We start from the raw sequence: 18124 nt of genomic DNA, 5'->3' as shown, positions 1-18124 counted from the left end.
TTAAAAATATTTTCTCTGCAAAAGACCCCGTTAAGAGGATAAAATAAAAATCATAGTTTGGGAGGCAATGTTTATAAACAACATATCTGATAAAGGGATTTATTATATATAGAATATGTAAATAATTCTCAAAACCAAATTTAAAAAAATAATCTAATTAAGATTTGGGCAAAAGGCATCATCAGACATGTTACCAAGCAGGATACACAGATGAGAAATAATTACATGAAAAGATGTTCAAGAACCACCTGGGTGGCTCAGTTGGCTAAGCGTCTGCCTGCCTTTGGCTCAGGTCATGATCCCAAGGTCCTGGAAAGGAGCCCCCTGCTCAGTGGAGAGACTCCCTCTCCCTCCCCCCCACACTGTGCTCTCTCTCACAATCTCTCTCTCTCATATAAATAAATAATATTTTTCAAAACAGATGTTCAATATCATTAGCCATTAGGGAAATACAAATTAAAACCATAATGTAATATTACACACCTCTCAGAATAACTAAAATTTAAAAAGTCATAACACCAAATGCTGGAAAGGATGTAGAGAAAATTGGTTCATTGCTGGTGGGAAGTAAAAGAATATAGCCATTCTGGAAAATAGTACAGCTGTTTATTCTAAAGCTAAAAATGTATTTTCCAAAAAACCTAGCAATTACTGTCTTGAGCTTTTATCCCAGGTAAAAGATCTATGTTCATGAAAAATCCTATATACAAATGTTTGTGGCAGCTTTTTTCATATTAACTAGAAGCTGGAATCAACCTAGATGTCCTTCAACAGGTAAATGCTTAAACAAACAGTGGTACATAAAAAGTAGCAAACTATTGATACACATACTTGAATGGGTTTCAACGAAATTAAGTTGAGTGGAAAAAAGTCCATCTCAAAAGTTTATTCACTGCATGATTCCATTTTTAGAACATTTTTGAAATACCAAAGAAATTGACATGGAGAACAGATTAGTGGTTGTTAAGGGTTAGGGGTTGTGCAGTGAGAGGGGATGGATATGGATATAAAGTGGTAGCATAAGAGAGTCTTATGGGATGGAAGAGTTATGAATCTTGACTGTGGTCATGGTCACATGTAACTACATATGTGATATAACTGCATGAAAATACACACATACACATACATACACCAGTATTTGGATAGCTAGTGAAATCAATCTGTGGATTGTACCAGTGTCAGTTTCCTGATTTTGATCCGGTATTATATTCATGTAAGGTGTTAACATTGGGGATCTTTGTTAGGGGTGTTTGGGCCCTCCCTAGAATTTCCTGTGAATTTATAAATATTTCAAAATAAAAAACTTTGAAAAGCCATATTTGAAATATCTTGAAATTATTTTGCTATTGCACAAAACAAGCAGATTTGATGCTGTCAATATTATTTTCAAACCTGCATGCATTAAGCAGTAAAGACAAGACATAACTCATTCCTAAATATAAAAGAAACTTGAGTAATCAAGAATAAAAGGATGCAATTTTATAATCCTTACACAGGTACTATTTTATAGCCATGATAAAGATTGGAGGTAGAAAAGAGAAATACATAAATGATTAGTGCAAAATGATATTTAAAATATTTAACAACTTTTATGGTCTGGACACTAATCACTCAGAGTAGATGGGGGCCAATTATTACAGATGTCAGCCATAAACAGAAGAATTGGTATCTATGCAAAGCAGTGGAAAAATCTATCCTATATGATTTATTTTGATTTTATTTTATTATTTCCTCCACAAAAGATTTATATTCCTAAAGTGTTGGTATTTTGTAGTACCCCTAAGCTGAAAACACTGGAAAAGGTACTATATTATTGGATGAAGCATACCTCAAAATGCTGCTATAAAAAAATCATGACTAATATGAATAAGTACCAGTTAGCAAAATAAGAACAGTTTCTATTAAGATATTTTAAATTTCCTCAAATTTTTAATAAAACATCCTAAATATCATTATAAAAACAAAGTAACATTCAAATTAGTTCATAATATTTAAAGATAGGAGTTCAAAATATCAATGATTTTTCAATTCTAAAGTTTCAGTACTTGAGGGGTATCTTTAGAGTCTGTTTTTTTCTAATCTTTTACTCATTCATTTGAGAGAGAGAGCAAGTGGATGAGTGAGGAGAGAGGGGCAGAGGGAGAGGGAGAAGCAGATGCCCCACTGATCAGGAAGACCAACATGGGGCTCAATCCCAGGACTCCTAGATCATGACCAGAGCCAAAAGCAGATATTTAACCAATAAGCCTCCCAGGTGCCCCAGAGCCTGTTTTACTGAATTATTCCTAGGGGAAAGCTATCAAGGTACTTTACAAACATAATCTTAGGTTTATTAGATCAGGAAAACAAATATTCAAAGGTGAAATTAATTTGCTCATATTTATTGTTGAGAAATTAGGGTCATTAATTATCAATACAAATTTAATGAGACAACAGGCCAAAGCCCCTATTTGAAAAAGAAATAAACTATGCATTCTAGGAACAGAATGTGAACTACAAAAATAAAATTATGTGTTTCCTAATCTGTGTGACAGTTAAGAAATTCACTTAAGAAATGACCTAAAACTACGTACAGATGGCTAACAGACACATGAAAAGATGCTCAACATCATTCATCATCAGGGAAACACAAATCAAAACTACAATGAGACATCACCTCACACCTGTCAGAATGGCTAAAATTAACAACACAGGATACAACAGATGTTGATGAGGATGCAGAGAAAGGGGAACCCTCTTATACTGTTGGTGGGAATGCAGACTGGTGCAGCCACTCTGGAAAAGAGTATGAAGGTTCCTCAAAAAGTTAAAAGTAGAACTACCCTGTGATCCAGCAATTGCACTACTAGGTATTCACCCAAAGAATACAAAAGTACTAAATCAAAGGGATGCATGTATCCTGATATTTATAGCAGCATTATCCACAATTGCTAATTATGGAAACAATCCGACATCAATCCATAGATTGATGAATGGATAAAGAGGATGTGGTACACACATATACAATTGAATATTCCTCAGCCATAAAAAAAGAATGAAATCTTACCATTTGTGATGACATAGATGGAGCTAGAGAGTATTATGCTAAGTGAAATAAGTCAGAGAAAGACAAATACTGTGTGATTTCACTCATATGTGTAATTTAAGAAATAAAACAGATGAACATGGGGGGTGGGAAGAGAGAGAAACACCAGAAAACAGACTAACTATGGAGAACTGAGGGCTGCTCGAGGGGAGGGGGGCAGGGGGATGGGCTAAATAGGCATTAAGAAGGGTATTTGTGATGAGCACTGGGGGCTGAATATAAGTGATGAATCACTAAATTCTACACCTGAAACTAATATTACACTGTATGTTAGCTAATTGGAACTTAAAAATTTGGAAAAGAAAGAAAAAAGAAATGACCTAAAATTGATTAGTGTTTTCTATTATTTTAGAATAGGCACCCTTCTCATGGTCTCACTCATACGTGGAATATAAGAAATAGTGAAAGGGACTATAAGGGAAAGGAGGGAAATCGAGGAGGGGGAATTAGAGAGGAAGACAATCCATGAGAGACTCCTAACACTGGGAAACAAACAAAGGATGGGATGACTGGGTGACAGGCACTAAGGAGGGCACTTGAGGGGATGAACACTGGGTGTTATACTATATGTTGGGAAATTGAATTCAAAGAAAAAAATTTAAAAATAAATGCAAAATAAAAGGAAAACTCAGTACACTATATTGATATATATAAAAAAAGGCAACCTCCTCTTGAAAAAAAAATCCACTTAATATATATTCCAAACATAGCTTATGCTATCTTCATTTATGTGCATTTTGGACACCATTTTTTTTAAAGATAAATAACTCAAAACTTTAGTTTTAACTAAATGTCAATGGAAATGGAGTTCTCACATAGGTAAAGAGGTTAAGATTATGTGATTGTTTTTACAGCAATATGAGAAAACTGCCTTATAATTCATACACATTGAATATGGAAATGAAGCCACCTAGTATGTACAGCTGTGATTACAATTTTCTGAGAATTTAGAGCCATCGTAACAGAATAGAGGGGGACAATCTTTAATCTATCAATATTAGGCTGGAATTAGCTAGGCAGATAATTTTAGCCTGCAAGGGTTTTGTTCATTTCCATCTCTCCAGGATACTCTAGAATAATTCAAAGCTCTTTAGGTAGGCCAACTATTCTGAATTCTTCCTCTTGTCTTCTATGAGGCTCATTTGTTGGCTCAGAACACACAGAAAAGGAAAAGAAAGGAACAGTTATTGAGAGCCTGTAGTGTCACAAGCACTGTCCCTTTTATTTGTGAAGCTGAATCTACAGGAAACAGATATCCTTCCCATTTTTACAGGTAAGAAACCTTAGGTTCTCAGAAGTGAAGAAGTACCTTTCCCAAGAGCCCACAGATTTGTGTTCGGATTAGAAGTTTCCTTGACTCCAAATTTCACACAATTTCTTCTTCTGAATGTGATAATTTAATTACATTTCAACTTTAAGAAAAGAATGATCCTATGAGGTGTCTTCAAAAAGACTTATTTATTTATGAGAAAGAGAGTGGGGGGGAGGGGCAGAGGGCGGGAATCTCAAGCAGACTCCCCCCCCTGAGTGCAGAACCTGACATGGGGACATGGGGCTTCATCTCATGACTCATGAGATCATGACCTGAGCTGAAACCAAGAGTTGCACACTCAAATGACCGAGCCACCCAGGCACCCCAAGGCTTGAATCATGTTTGACGTTAACCCTATAGCTCAGTGAATCTTGGGGGATGTGTCACCACTGAGATATATGTGATCAGCAATGTCTCAGGAGAAACCCCATGGTACTGATTGTGGGGGCCAGAGACACATATGTTGATGTTTTTTATATGCAGTTCACTGATCTTGCCTCCAAACTGTTTAATAGTTAAACCACTATTTCTGTGGCGTTTTGTAAAAGACTATATTGGCTTGCTAAATGGCACTCCCCCAAATACTAATATTAGAATCCAGTAGTAGGTGGAGATTTTTTTTTTCTGCTATGTAGACTGGTGCTAAAACTCTAAAAATGCAGAGCGATGACAAATGCACAGAATGTAGTGACTTTAGTACTTTCGACTGTATTGTGAGAGAAGGAAGTATGCGTTCACGTTTAGTACATTATGCTTCAAGATAAAATGGTTGCTTTGGTGTCAACAGATGGTTGTTTAATATGTATTTGTATGGAGCCATCTATGTTCCCATGTCCCCCTTGATAACAATAAGAAAATATTTGCTAGTTTTTTTCTCTAGCCCAAGAATAATTTAAATCAGTTGATAACCTCCCTTCCATCACTCTTTCACTCAGCTTCTTTTGTAGTTGACCAAGGAATTAACTTTATGTACCAGTGTTAACAGAACTAAAAATGTCAACATTTACAGATCCATATCCACACACGCACACACAATACATATGCACATTCATGACAGTATGCACATATATACAACATCATGGAATTCCATTTTGAGAGATCAAAATTTTAATTACGATAATAATAAAGAATTTATAGTTATGCAATCCAATAAGCTCTAAAATGTTCAATTTAAAAAATACTGCATAAAACTTTTGCTTCCAGGTAGGATGGAGTGAGAAGCTTATAAACCATGAGAACACAAAAAAAATCTACACAAAATGTAAAAAATAAACAATTTAAAGGCATCAGCACTGCTGAAACAACAGGCCTAGGATTCCAAAGAGGAGAAAACCCTGAAGAAGTGAGGGAAGAATTTGCAGCTGATTTTGTTGATTCTGGGCTGTGGTAAGAACCCAGACTGCCTAGGTAGAAGGCCACTGCTAGAGGTTAGGGAAGCCAGCCGAAAGCTGAGGAGTCTTGAGAGCCATATGTATAGATCTGTATACCACCGATTCTTTAATAACCAGCAGAATGCTATGCCTCTAAACACAAAAATCAATAATATTTATAGGTCCACAAGACTGTTTCTCTATATATCATGTTTGATGCCAATGACAAAATATAGACTTGAGAGATCTTAAACAGACAACCCATTATCCCATGATGACATCTGTCAATTCAGAAGCTGCAAGGTCTAGAGGCAAACAGCTAAGCTAAAACCCCTGAAATGCACCACAGGTTTTTGGCAGTCTTGCAATACTAGGAAGAAAAAACATTTTTAAAATATTGGCATTTAAGATCTGCCAAGAGGAAGGCCCCACATGAACACACGGGGCCAGGATTTGTCCTGTGGACCAAATCCAGCCTGCCTCTATTTTCTGTATGGTCCAGAAATGAAGACCAATTTATATACTTTTAAATGGTTGCCAAAAAAAAAAAAAATAATCAAAAGAACAGTATTTTGAAATTCAAATCCTGAAAGTATACAAAACTCAAATTCTCTGTTCATAAACAAAGCTCCATCAAAATACATCCATGTCCTTTAATTATATATTGATTTGTCTGCTTTTGCATAATGAGTAGTTACAAAGAGACTGGATAACCTGCAAAGCCTAAAATATAGGCTACCTACCCTTTATAGAAAATGCTTGCTGACCTGCAAATAGACTGTTAGTTGAAAACCTTGGGCAAACATCCTAAGCACAGGAACAAACCAGAGATAAATCGGGTCCTACCAAAACTCAGCCCAACCTCCTATTGGCTTAACTCCAGATTGGACTAAGTAATTAGCCTCCACTCTATCTCACTGGCATAAAAAGTATAAACCTTTGCTGGAGAAAGATATTATCATCTTGAGCCTCCATATAATTTTTTTATACACATTTTACACACATCCCAGCATTCAGAAAATTACTCTACTTTGTTTGGTCTGAGTGGAACATATAAAGAAACCTCACTTAATTGGCTAGCTCAACAGCAGTCCATTAACATCCAACATTTAAACACACAATTTTAACCTATGTCTTAAAGAAACGAAAAATAAAACAGAAGTAACAGTATTACATAAAAGCAATTTTCTTGGCAAGAAAACTTAAAATATGTGTCTGGAATAATAGTATTCTAACTAACTAGATGTTAATTTCCATTGTATAACATTCCAGTAATATACGGAATAAAATCTAGGAGTTATTTATTTTGTAGAAAATGAAAACAAATAGTAATTGACTGGTTATAAATCATTCTGAACTACAAGACTATATTGCAGGGCTTGTTTTTCAATGACATGTGCTCCTCAGACACTGGCATCATATTTTAGGTATTTATCATCCTAAGAAGACAGACAAGTGCGGATGTGGGAAAAACTGATAACATTGGAATATTAAAATTATGCAACGTCTTATGCCTACATCTCTCCCAGAATTTTAAAGTTTGATTTTAACAGCTTTTTCTAATAAAAAGAATAACTCAAAGGAACAAGACAGCTGAGAAGTTCAATGTGTCACAGCACTGCAAATCGTTACATTCATTTTAATTAGGATATACTAAGGTTTTTACAGCTGCGGCAAAAGTGAATTGTAACTTCCATATATAACAGATCAGGCCATTTTAATTTATAACTGATCACAATCTGCAGCATACGTCTTACTGGTGTCAAGGAAATATATAGCCTAATGGTGATCAAAAGTCCAGGTCACAGAATTTTATGGGCTTCAACCACAAGCAGTCATACTATTCTACAGAAAGCATACAGATATAGCTATAAATATAAAATTTAATATAGACAGTGGTTAAAAACTGGATATTTATGCATTCAAATATGTACATATAAACTGTACACTATAATTCTTAATTGAACTCTTTACAACTAGCTTGTGAACAGTTACAGAAATGAACGATGTTATCAAAATATTATCTGATAAAGCCAGAACTATTGTTACAAAGGACTTTTAGAATTAGAGACTTATAAAAAGTTGACTTTTCAAAAACTTTTTTAAAAGTTTAAACTCTCATCACTTTCTCCACTTTTAAGAGCTTCTCAATGATAGATGCCTGTGAACAGGGCTCTAATAGGTTGAGGAGATAAAGGCTTGATTGTAGTCAAATAATAAATCAAAGGAGAGTATGCTATTTATCATTTTAGCTAAATTTTAAGTGTTCTTTAACATTAAACTCAACATCTTTAAAAATTACAAGTGTCATCTGTAACAGACTTCATCTAATTTACTAATATCAGTGCAAGGTTTACACCCATCTAACCCCCAACATTGTTCAAAAACATTCTTCACATACATGAAAACAGTCAGTTTCTAAGCAAGTTAGTATTACTACACTAGAAACTAGAAAATACTAAGGATATCCCAGGACATTCATGCAACTGGTTATTTAATTCAAATATTTGATTAAAGGAAAGTAGCCATATGTATAGATCTGTATACCACCGATTCTTTAATAACCAGCAGAATGCTATGCCTCTAAACACAAAAATCAATAATATTTATAGGTCCACAAGACTGTTTCTCTATATATCATGTTTGATGCCAATGAAAAGATAAGAGTCCTCAGAGAGACATATTGCAAACAAAAAGTCCTTAGAAGGTGGTGGAAAGTCAGGCCAGGAGTCACATAGAACCAACAGAGATGACAGAGATGTGATATCCGGCAGTTTCCTCAGAAAGAGAAAGGAAAACCACATGGCACTGCTGAAAAGCCGCGTTAATTCTCTCTCCTCTCTAAGCATTAAATAATACACCTTTAAAATTGTCTCAACTACATGATTGCTCCTGTCGGTGAGACCCTCCTTTAAGAAACACAAACATGCTCAAAGCGCAACGCAGAAACATCATAGAAACTTAATGACCTACCATTCTCTTTGCACTCTTCTGGAGGTTTAGCCTTTTTCGCAAGTCGAGGATCCAGCCATGATGTTGTCTTTGTGTTATGGCTGAAAAGAAAAGAGATCACTCTGAACAGACACATACTGAAAGGAATCAAGTTTATTCCTTAAAAAAAAAGGGGGGGGGGCTGTTAGTCCAACAAAATTGCAATCGATACACTTAATTTGCTTACTGGTTCTAAGTAGCCCTGAAGGAGGTGTAAGAGTAATTGTGCAAGGCAGCTGTAAATTTGGCAACCTCAGCTCCCTGTCCTCAAAGCAGCTATTTTTATTAAAATCAACTAGAATGTTGCCAAGTTCACCTCATTGAAAATGCAGAACTCATCCAGAGCAAAAGGAATTTATTACAAATACTGGATTCTCCACTTGGAAGAGCACAGTTCGCAGGCTCTGATACTGTTTCCTCACTTTTGCAAAATGATTATTTTCATCTTAAACCTACCCTTTTCATAAACAGTTGTTTTGTTACTCTTTAACTACAGAGCTGGCAGAGGCAGTATAAAAGTGATGGAAATTACAGCATGTTCCCGGGATGCCTACATTTTCTCAAAAAGTGATTAATAGCAATTTCATTAACCCATATTTAGCTGTGTTGCATCTAAATTTTTTTAATCCAGTTAGGCAGGCATAGGATACAAATGCCTGTATTCTAGTGTTTCTAGAATGGAATTTCTGGGAATTAATAATAATTTAAATAACATTTGTGCTTTGGAAAAAAATATCTTCTGGAAAGCCTTTAGTCAGGAATTTTAAAAACAGAGATGTTCTTACAACAGTGTGTCTTAAAGAGGCCCTGGAATCACCTGCATTGGAGTCACCTGGAGATTAACAGTGCATATTCTGGGTCTTCACAGAACTACTGAATCAGAATCTTTGAGGTTGAGCCACAAAATCTCCATCATTGGCAAGCACTCCAGGTGATTTTTATGCACATTATAATTTGAGAACCACTCACAAGCTCAAAACTGCTCTTTGGAGCTAAAGTCTTTACTGTGTACAGCTGTCTCAAGTGATCCCCTCTACCAATGGACAAATTATCAAGGATGTGACATTTGTGAGGGCTTCAGAAAAAGAATGAACAAAGTCACAGGTGTGGAAAAGTGTGAGACATACAGGGAAGAGTCAAGAGGCCAATAAATGGAACATGAAAGGGAACAGTAGAAAATAGTTTAGAAATATAAATTAAAGCCAGATAATAGGGATATTTGAACACAGCTGTAAGAAAGTCAAATGATAAAGATGAAAGTCAAATGATAAAAATTTCACATATATTTTCTCTTTCTTCCTTGAAATTTAACTATGTTTTATTGTATCACAGACACAAGTATTAGCTAGATAACCTGACAGGCAAATCTCCACTTAGAGCAAAGGTCAAAAAATTCTTCCAGGCAGCATATTTAATAGCAAACTTATAGAGACCAGGTGCCTATCTAATGAAGAAAATTTTAAGGTAGGAAAGAGGAAAGATAAAGACAAGCTGGGAGTGGGCAAGCAAGTCCAGGTGTTAAAGCACATGGTGTTTTCTGGACGATGATCCTGTCTATTGTAGAGCCATCTCTGATTTGAAAACCGAGAGACATTAAGATTCTTGGGTCATGAAGTCTCTGCTCCAGAAGATTCCTTTTTATTTCTGAATTTCACTTGTGGTAAAGCGAAAATACTCTTCATCACTTCCTTCACATTTAGGACCTCCGCAATGATTGATGCCTCTAAACAGGGCTCTCATAATTTGATCAGATAAAGGCTGTGAATTTGGTCAAATTGTAAATCGCCAGGAGAGTGTGCTAGCTTCTGTTTACTCCCAATTTGACCTTTGTAAAATCTGATGGTGCTTTATTATTGAGTTTCAGAAGCAAGTACTACAGACACTTTTGTCTCATTCTGCTCCTCATTTGTAGTCATGTCAATATCATCTAGTCTTTTCCTCTGAACTAAAGACACCCATGGAAGGAGATTATGACCACCTCAAATATGTTAGTGAACTGGGTTCAGTGTTTGATGCTCTTATTTTGAAATAGGCAAATTCACTTAAAAAAAATTTTTTTAGGGCAGCCCAGGTGGCTCAGCGGTTTAGCGCCGCCTTCAGCTCAGTGTGTGATCCTGGAGACCCTGGATCGAGTCCCACGTCGGGCTCCCTGCATGGAGCCTGCTTCTCCCTCTGCCTGTGTCTCTGCCTCTCTCTCTGTGTCTCTCATGAATAAATAAATAAAATCTTTAAAAAAATTTTTTTAATAGACGTGACTTCATTACAAAGTGTGCATGCGCATACATGCGCATGTGCATTTGTGTGTAAGGCATGTTCATGTCTGCGTTTTTATGTGTTAGGGAGAAATGTTGGGGAGTGAGCAAGGAAAATTTATTTCCCAACTTTTTAAGTACAACTGCTTCTTCAAAATCCTTCCTTCATTTCGGAAAAAAGTCATTTATTTCTAGGTCTTTTAGACATATTCACAAAAGCAAACACATCTAGGACTAAGAGGTAAGGGGCCATTACTAAGCCATTACAGGGAGTCAAATTACCATTTCCATATCATTCCACCGTTGGTCTCAAATACCGGCTAATTTCATAGAGAACTGTGAGTCTCCTAGCTTTCCTGAGTTTATATAAAGCATTTCATTACAGGATGATTGTTTTTTAGGTTGAACTAGCATTAATGGTATGTCACTTTAATACACTTTGGCAGATGGAGTCTCTTACGGTTAACAGCATTTTTAGCTGATCCTCTGAAATGATTCTTAAAGAAATGTGGGTAGTAGTTAGTCTTAAACATCACATGAAGATACAGTACAGTATTTTTCAATAGTGGTTCTCCCCAGCCTTATAATTTGCATACTTCTCCAGGATTACAAAGGGGATATTTTTAATGCATTGGGAGACAACAACGGACCAAGTGGCTTTTCCATTTCCCTTAAATTATATATTTTTAACCTCGACAATTACCTTTGAAAATAGGATTAAATACTGGACAGGAAACTGTGTACAAAATGGAATCGTTGAGGGATTTTTCACAATCTACATAGCACTTTTCCTCAAGTTTGAGGATGTGATTTCCTTTTACTTCCACTGCTAAAGTAGATTTAAATAAAGCATCAGTTTTCTGGATCTAACCAAATGGTGTGTACACAAACGACAGGAAGGTTAAGAGGCTAATGCTATATGATCTTATATTGATACTAGTTTCTTAAACAGAGACACATACACACATATATGCTGAATTTGCAAAGAAATTTTTTCCCCTAGCTGGAGAATGGAATAAATGTTTTCTAGGAATGCTAAATCATAGTAGTCTACTGCTGTATGTATTCCTATGGATAAAGTTAATGTGATGATCTTGAAAAGTGAGAGATCAAGTGGAGTGAAATCAGTAGCTATTCAGGTTCAATCAATCTCAGATTTAAAAATCTGTATAAAAACCTTAAAAGTGGTTTATCCAAACTCTTCCCCGATGTTAAACTGTATAATGAATCTATCTGGAGGACTGGAAAAAAACAGAAGTGAAATTTCATTTAACTCTGCAATAGTAGTTTAAATTCATAACAGAATGGCCTTGAAGACATGATAGACTGACTTATAATGAATTAGAAATTTCTGTGTGTTTTTTTTTTTGTAAGTTTAACCTTTGCCAAACTGACAAAAGCTGCAGGTTAAATAATAACATCTTATCTTCCTGGGGAAACATTCTGCTCACATAGAAAATGCTTCACTTCGACAGAAAAAGCTGCTGACACTATGGCATACCATTGCAAAGTTATTCTCATTATCTCGTAACATTTCCTGATGGTTGACTCTGTCGGGCTATGCTAGAACCTTCATATGCATCACCTCACTTAATGCTAATGAGCCTCTGTGGCTATAGATTTTTAATTCTGTTTTACGGGAGAAACAAAGGTTCAGAGAAGGTGAGTAACTTGCCCAAGGTTACACAGCTAGTGCGTGAAAGTGAAAGGGCTGGCATTAAACACAGTTACATCTGATTTCCAAGTTCAAGTTTCTTAAGCTCTGAAACCAGAGGCATACTAAACCTAACACTTGTTTTTCATACTGAGTTGCTTTATTTCGCTCCCTCAGAGAATAATCAAAGATCTTTTTCTCAGAGCCTTTGCCAATAGTTTGGAAATAGAGACATTTATCTCCCGTTTGAGGAGAGTAATCACAACAAATTCCTTTGTGTTGAATGCCTTGTACTTAGTAGGTATTATATTAAATTGCAGGCTCATAGAGATGAAAAGGAGGACATTGTGATTGAGGTACCGATAGCATCACTGGAAACATTTTTTTCCTTATAAACTTGAATTTTCCATATCAATGGCTTGATTTTAGAAACTAGGGAACCAAGACTGCCTCAACCTTTTAGGTTATCTTTTCTCTCATCTCCAGTATTGGGTTCTCTGGAACCCTGACAAATATGATGGCCTTTAACTTGCCCTAGATCATGGTAACTTACTAACTTTCTAACTCCATTCTCTTACTCATTGCTTTTGCCTTCAGAGTCAGAGAGGGTCTTGACCAACCATGTAGTTCAAACTCTCATTCCAGATGTTCCAGTTATGTCTGCTTTTTCTGTGTTCATTCAGCCTCTGTTTTTAACATTTTCAATGTTGGACATTTCACTATATAATTACGTAACCCATTCCATTTCTGGGTAGTTCTTAATTATGAGACATTTATTCCTACTGCTGAACAGAAATCTTTGTTCCCTATTACATAAAGCTAATGATACTGGTTTTGGCTTTTGGAACAGAATAGAGTAAGTCTACAGGTTCTTCTGCATGATGCAGCTTTAGATATTTCAAAATTGCTGTCATTATTTTATTCTTAAAATGTAGTGTTAAATAGAATTGAATATGGTGTTGGAGATACGGTTTTATCAGTAATGAAAATGGGACTATTACTTTCTTCTCTGATTTAGATATTATCTAATTATCAAATAAAATTTGAATGACTATGTTGGGTTAGGTAGAAATAATTTATTTTTAATCCAAGTTGTAAGATGAGATTGCCAAAAAGAGTATGATGGTTTTCAAAATTTATGTGCCCCTTTATGATCCATGGACTTTTTTTTAAAGCATCAACTAATTCAAGAAAAAGGTTTCCCCTCTTGTTTTCTGTAAATAATTGCTGATAATTTAAAAAATATTTTATTAGCATCTTGTACTACAAAAGTGGGCTTCCCTTTATAAAGGACCAGTTTAACAGGGTCTCCTGGTAAACAAAAGTTCCTGGACTGTGTGTGAGAGAGAAAAGATGACAGATGAAAGCTAACCTAGAGCTATCAATTAGGTCTTGTTGGTAAGTGCTGGCCTGGAACTGACAGCTATACCTTGGTGTTCTTCTGCCAAACATCAACAATTTCTTAGCACACCAACTTCAGAGAAGGTCTCTCTATGACTGATGATATCAAGAGAAAAAACAGACCACTCTCTGCTGTATCTTTCCTATTGCAGCTTTAGCCTTGCTTCATCTTTTCACCTTCTAGGTAAGAATTACTTAGAAACCCTGTCAGAAAATCATCCCTGCCCTTCAGAGTATTTAATCTATAAAGAACTCTCACTTCCTTGAACCCTCTTAAAAAACATCTCTTGGAAGACCAAATTCTAAGGCTTCCTACTGAGATGTCACACCGTTCCCTGTAGGTGTGAGCTTTCCCTCATTGTGATGAGTCAATGAACCCACATTGGTTCAACGATATGTATGTTCCTGCTGATTTTGGCTGCAAGGTGCTGATATCTTGTTATGGAAGTGACAAGTAAAATGAGAAAGACTACCTAGAATTTTACCAAATGTAAACCTTCCTATAAATTTCTTATGGCCTATGAAACCAGGTATAATAAATCTACACACAATGATACCAATTTGGACACTATATCCTTTAATAAAGGCCCATTTATGCATGTTACCATGAACTGAATGAAAATCATTTTCTGATGGGAATCCTGCTAATGCTTTCTCTAGAGGCTCATTCTTGACATTCCTCAGAACAGAAAGTAGATGACCTTTTGTTCAGGCACCTGTCTTCTGGCACCTCAGTTTTTATAAGAGAATCAATCCTATCTTCCACTCAGCTGATAAAGCATTTAATGCTCCACTTGACTGGCAATAAGGGCACCAGTACATCAGGTACACGTCAGAAGGATGATCTTGGACTTATGGCTGTTCGATATATTTCAAAAGCACAGCACAGACCTGCATCCAATTCAAAACTAAATGCCTCTCCCCCATTTCCTCTTAAAATCATGTGAATCAGACACTTCTGAGCTAATAGTTAAAAAAAAAAAAAAAAAAAAAAAAAAGGAAGAAAGAAGAAGAGGAAGAAAAACCCACCTCTCCCCACTCCCCAGCCTCCTCCAGCTTCTTGACTAATACCTCTGGGCAGTTCACTTCAGAATGGAGCAGATTCCTGAGTGCACAATGGCAAACTGGCAGACAAGTCCCCTGTCACAGAAAGCACAGGCGACGCTTTCTTTGTAAAAAAAAAAAAAAAAACAAAAACCCCCCCCACACACACAGGAAAATACAGAGGCTGGAACAAAAGACAGGGTCCCCGCACAGCGAGACGAGGCATCGCGCGCCCGTCTTGCGCGCGCCTCCGCCCGATCGTCGGAGCGGCCTCGGCATCCGCCGGCGACGACCCCGCGTCCTCCCCGGGCGGGCGGGCTCCGGCTCGGGGGGCAGAGGCCGCGCCGCGGGCAGCCTGGGGCGGGCGCCCCGGGGGTCGGGGCCATTTCAAACTTAGCATATTTGGTCTCAATTAGGTGGAAAATGGAGATAAGGCGGGCGCAGCCCGAGGTCTCGGGGCGCCGTGGCAGGCCGGGGAGCGCCGGCTCAGCAGGTCCCGGGCGCCCGGCCGAGCCCCGCAGCCCCGGGGCCGAGCCGCAGCCCCCCGCGCAGCCCCCCGCCCGGACCCCGGCCCCGGCCCCGGCCCCGGCCCGACCCGACCCGCGGCGCCGAACAAAAGCCCCAGCCTGGCGGGCGGCCCCGCGGGGGGCGCGGCAAGTTGGGGCTCGCTCACCTGGAGCCGGGCGCCCGCGAGGCCCGGGGCCCGCTCGTCCCGCCGCACCTGGCCATGCTCCTCGCTCCGGCTCGCCGCGGACCACCTGTGCCGGCGCGCCCCGTCCTCCCGTCGGCGGCCCCGGGCGCGAGCAGAGCAGCCGCGGCCCGGCCTCCGCGCCCCCCGCACGCGCCCCGGGCTCTGCCTCGTCGAGCCGCGCGCAGCCACCGAACCGCCGCGGACGCTTTTGTTTTCCCTCCTCTCGCAGACGAGGCGCGCGGCGCTCGGCCCGCCCGCCGCAGCCCCCACCTGCAGCCTCCGCGCCGCCCGCCCCGCCGGGGGCCTGCCCATCGCCCCGCGCACCCCGCCCGCCGCGGGCGCCGGCCGCTCGCTCCGGGGCTCCCCCGCTCGGGAGGGGGCGGCCCTCGGCGCGGTCAGGTGACCCCCGGCGGGGCGCGGGGCGCGGGGGGCGCGGGTAGTACACGCGCGGGCACAGTCACGGCACCACGCGGCGAGGGCGCCCGAGCTCCTGCACGCGAAGGCACTCGGGGCCCCCTGTTCGCCCCGGAGAGAAGCTAACACAGGACCACGAGGTGTAATCAAAGTTCTCGGTGTGGATCCCGAGGCCGCTCACTTTCAGAACCGCCCGACTCAACAGTGGCGGCAGCGCTCCCTCCCGGGGTAACGGGCCCCGGGGCGGCCACGAGGGCGGAGGTTAGGGCGACGGGCCCCCCACCCCCACCCCCACCCCCACCCCGGCGGAGGGTCTGTCCCGCGGGGGGCCGCCCGGAGGGGGGCCGAGGGGATGTCTCTGCGGAGATGTCAGTGCGAGAGCAGAAATTTCCGTGCAAACCCCAAGAGCTCCAGAAAGCGGCGCGGGGGGGAGGGGGAGGGAGGCGGGGAGAGAGGAGCGCACCAAACCCCCTCCCTCGAAACGCAGGGAACACTTACCTGCCAGGTATGCGCCCCGACTGCCAGGTGGAAGGAAGCAAGCCCAGGACGCAGACGAGGTCGCGGGGGTGGGGGTCGTCTGAGCCCGGCTGATGCACACCAAGTAATCCACGTTAGGGGGTCCGGAGCCCCTCGCCCCATTCCCCGCACTTTCCACCCGAGGCCAGCCCCGGGCTGCGCGCTCCGGCCGCGCGGAGATGGCGGGAGCTCGCCGCGGGGGTTCCCAAGTGCCGCGTCCCGGAGCTCCAGGGCGCGCAGCCCCGACGCCGCGCCTCGCCTTTCTTTGCTGCGCAACGCCGGCGCGAGCCCGAGGTCCCCGCCGGCATCCCCTCTGCAGGCCCGGACAGCGCCCGGGGCAGCTCGGCCCGCGGCCCGGAGCTCGTAGGTGCGCGGGGCCGGGGAGGCGGAGGGAGAAGCGCGGAGCGGCGGGCGGGCGAGCGGGCGAGCAGCAGCCTCCTCCGGCCCCGGCAGCTCCGCGCTCTGCCCGCCGCCGGGCCATTCGGCCCTTATATACCAGCCCGCCCGGGGGCGTGGCCGGGGCGTGGCCGAGGCGGGTGGGGGCGTGGTCTGGGCGTGGCCTGAGCGGGGCAGCCAGGGAGCCGCACTGCTTCCTGGGAACTGTAGTTCCCTCCACCCCATCCCAGCTAATGCACAACAGCTGTCGGCATGGTTGCCGCTCGCCCTCAACAGCGGTGCCCCCTTGCGCCCTCCCTTCGCAGGGAAGGCTGGGATTCCCGCCTCGCTGTCAACTCCGTTAGATCTAGGCTGGTCCTTGATGCACAAGGTGGGGGACCTCAAGCCCCCTAAACGCCTCCCGCGATGACAAGCCTGGAGTCAGACAAACCGAGCTAGGTTGCAGTCCCAGCCTGCCATGAGCCGCCCGTGTGACCTTCAAGGAAGCGTGTGACCTGCGAGGCTGCAGAAACTGAAGTCTGATCAAGAGCATGGCAGCTCCTCAGATTCTTCATCTGAAGCAAAGGATATTAGAGTTTGCTTCATCTGAAGCAAAGGATATTAGAGTTTGCTTCCATCTGAAGCAAAGGATATTAGAGTTTGCTTCCACCGGACAGAGAGAGCACAAGCAGTATTAACCTCACGTTAGAGACAAAAGCAAAGCTGGGACAGGTGTCCTTACAAGAGAAAAGAAGAGGAAAGGAGACATGCTGAAGAGAAGAACATGTGGAGATGGAGGCAGAGATTGGAGCAGTGCTGTCCCAAGCCAAGGAAAGCCTGTGGCCAGCTAATGCTGCAAGAGGCAACGGAAGATGCTTCCCTAGAGCCTTCAGGCGGGGCATGGCCTTGCTGACACCCTGCTTTTGGATTTCTGGCCTCAGAACCGTGGAAGAATAAATTCCTGCTGTTTTGTCCAGTTGGTGGCAATTTGTCCTAGCAGCCCTAGGAAATGATCATAT

At 41.3% G+C, this 18124-nt stretch overlaps 1 protein-coding gene across 1 annotated transcript in view; it reads right to left on the bottom strand.

Annotated features, from left to right (window-relative positions):
• LOC144309484 (uncharacterized) overlaps positions 1-17211 on the bottom strand; it is a 109152-nt gene extending 91941 nt beyond the window's left edge. The window contains exons 1-2 of the mRNA XM_077890575.1: positions 16713-17211; positions 8741-8820 (exon numbers count right to left, since the gene is read on the bottom strand). Coding sequence (XP_077746701.1) covers positions 8741-8820; positions 16713-17211 — 579 coding nt within the window. The remainder of the gene's footprint in view (positions 1-8740; positions 8821-16712) is intronic.
• Between the last annotated feature and the right edge of the window lie 913 nt (positions 17212-18124).

This window comes from Canis aureus, unplaced genomic scaffold (assembly GCF_053574225.1).
Source record: "Canis aureus isolate CA01 unplaced genomic scaffold, VMU_Caureus_v.1.0 NW_027326424.1_RagTag, whole genome shotgun sequence".
In the NCBI taxonomy this organism is placed as follows: domain Eukaryota; kingdom Metazoa; phylum Chordata; class Mammalia; order Carnivora; family Canidae; genus Canis; species Canis aureus.
This window is presented reverse-complemented; position numbering and strand designations above follow the sequence as displayed.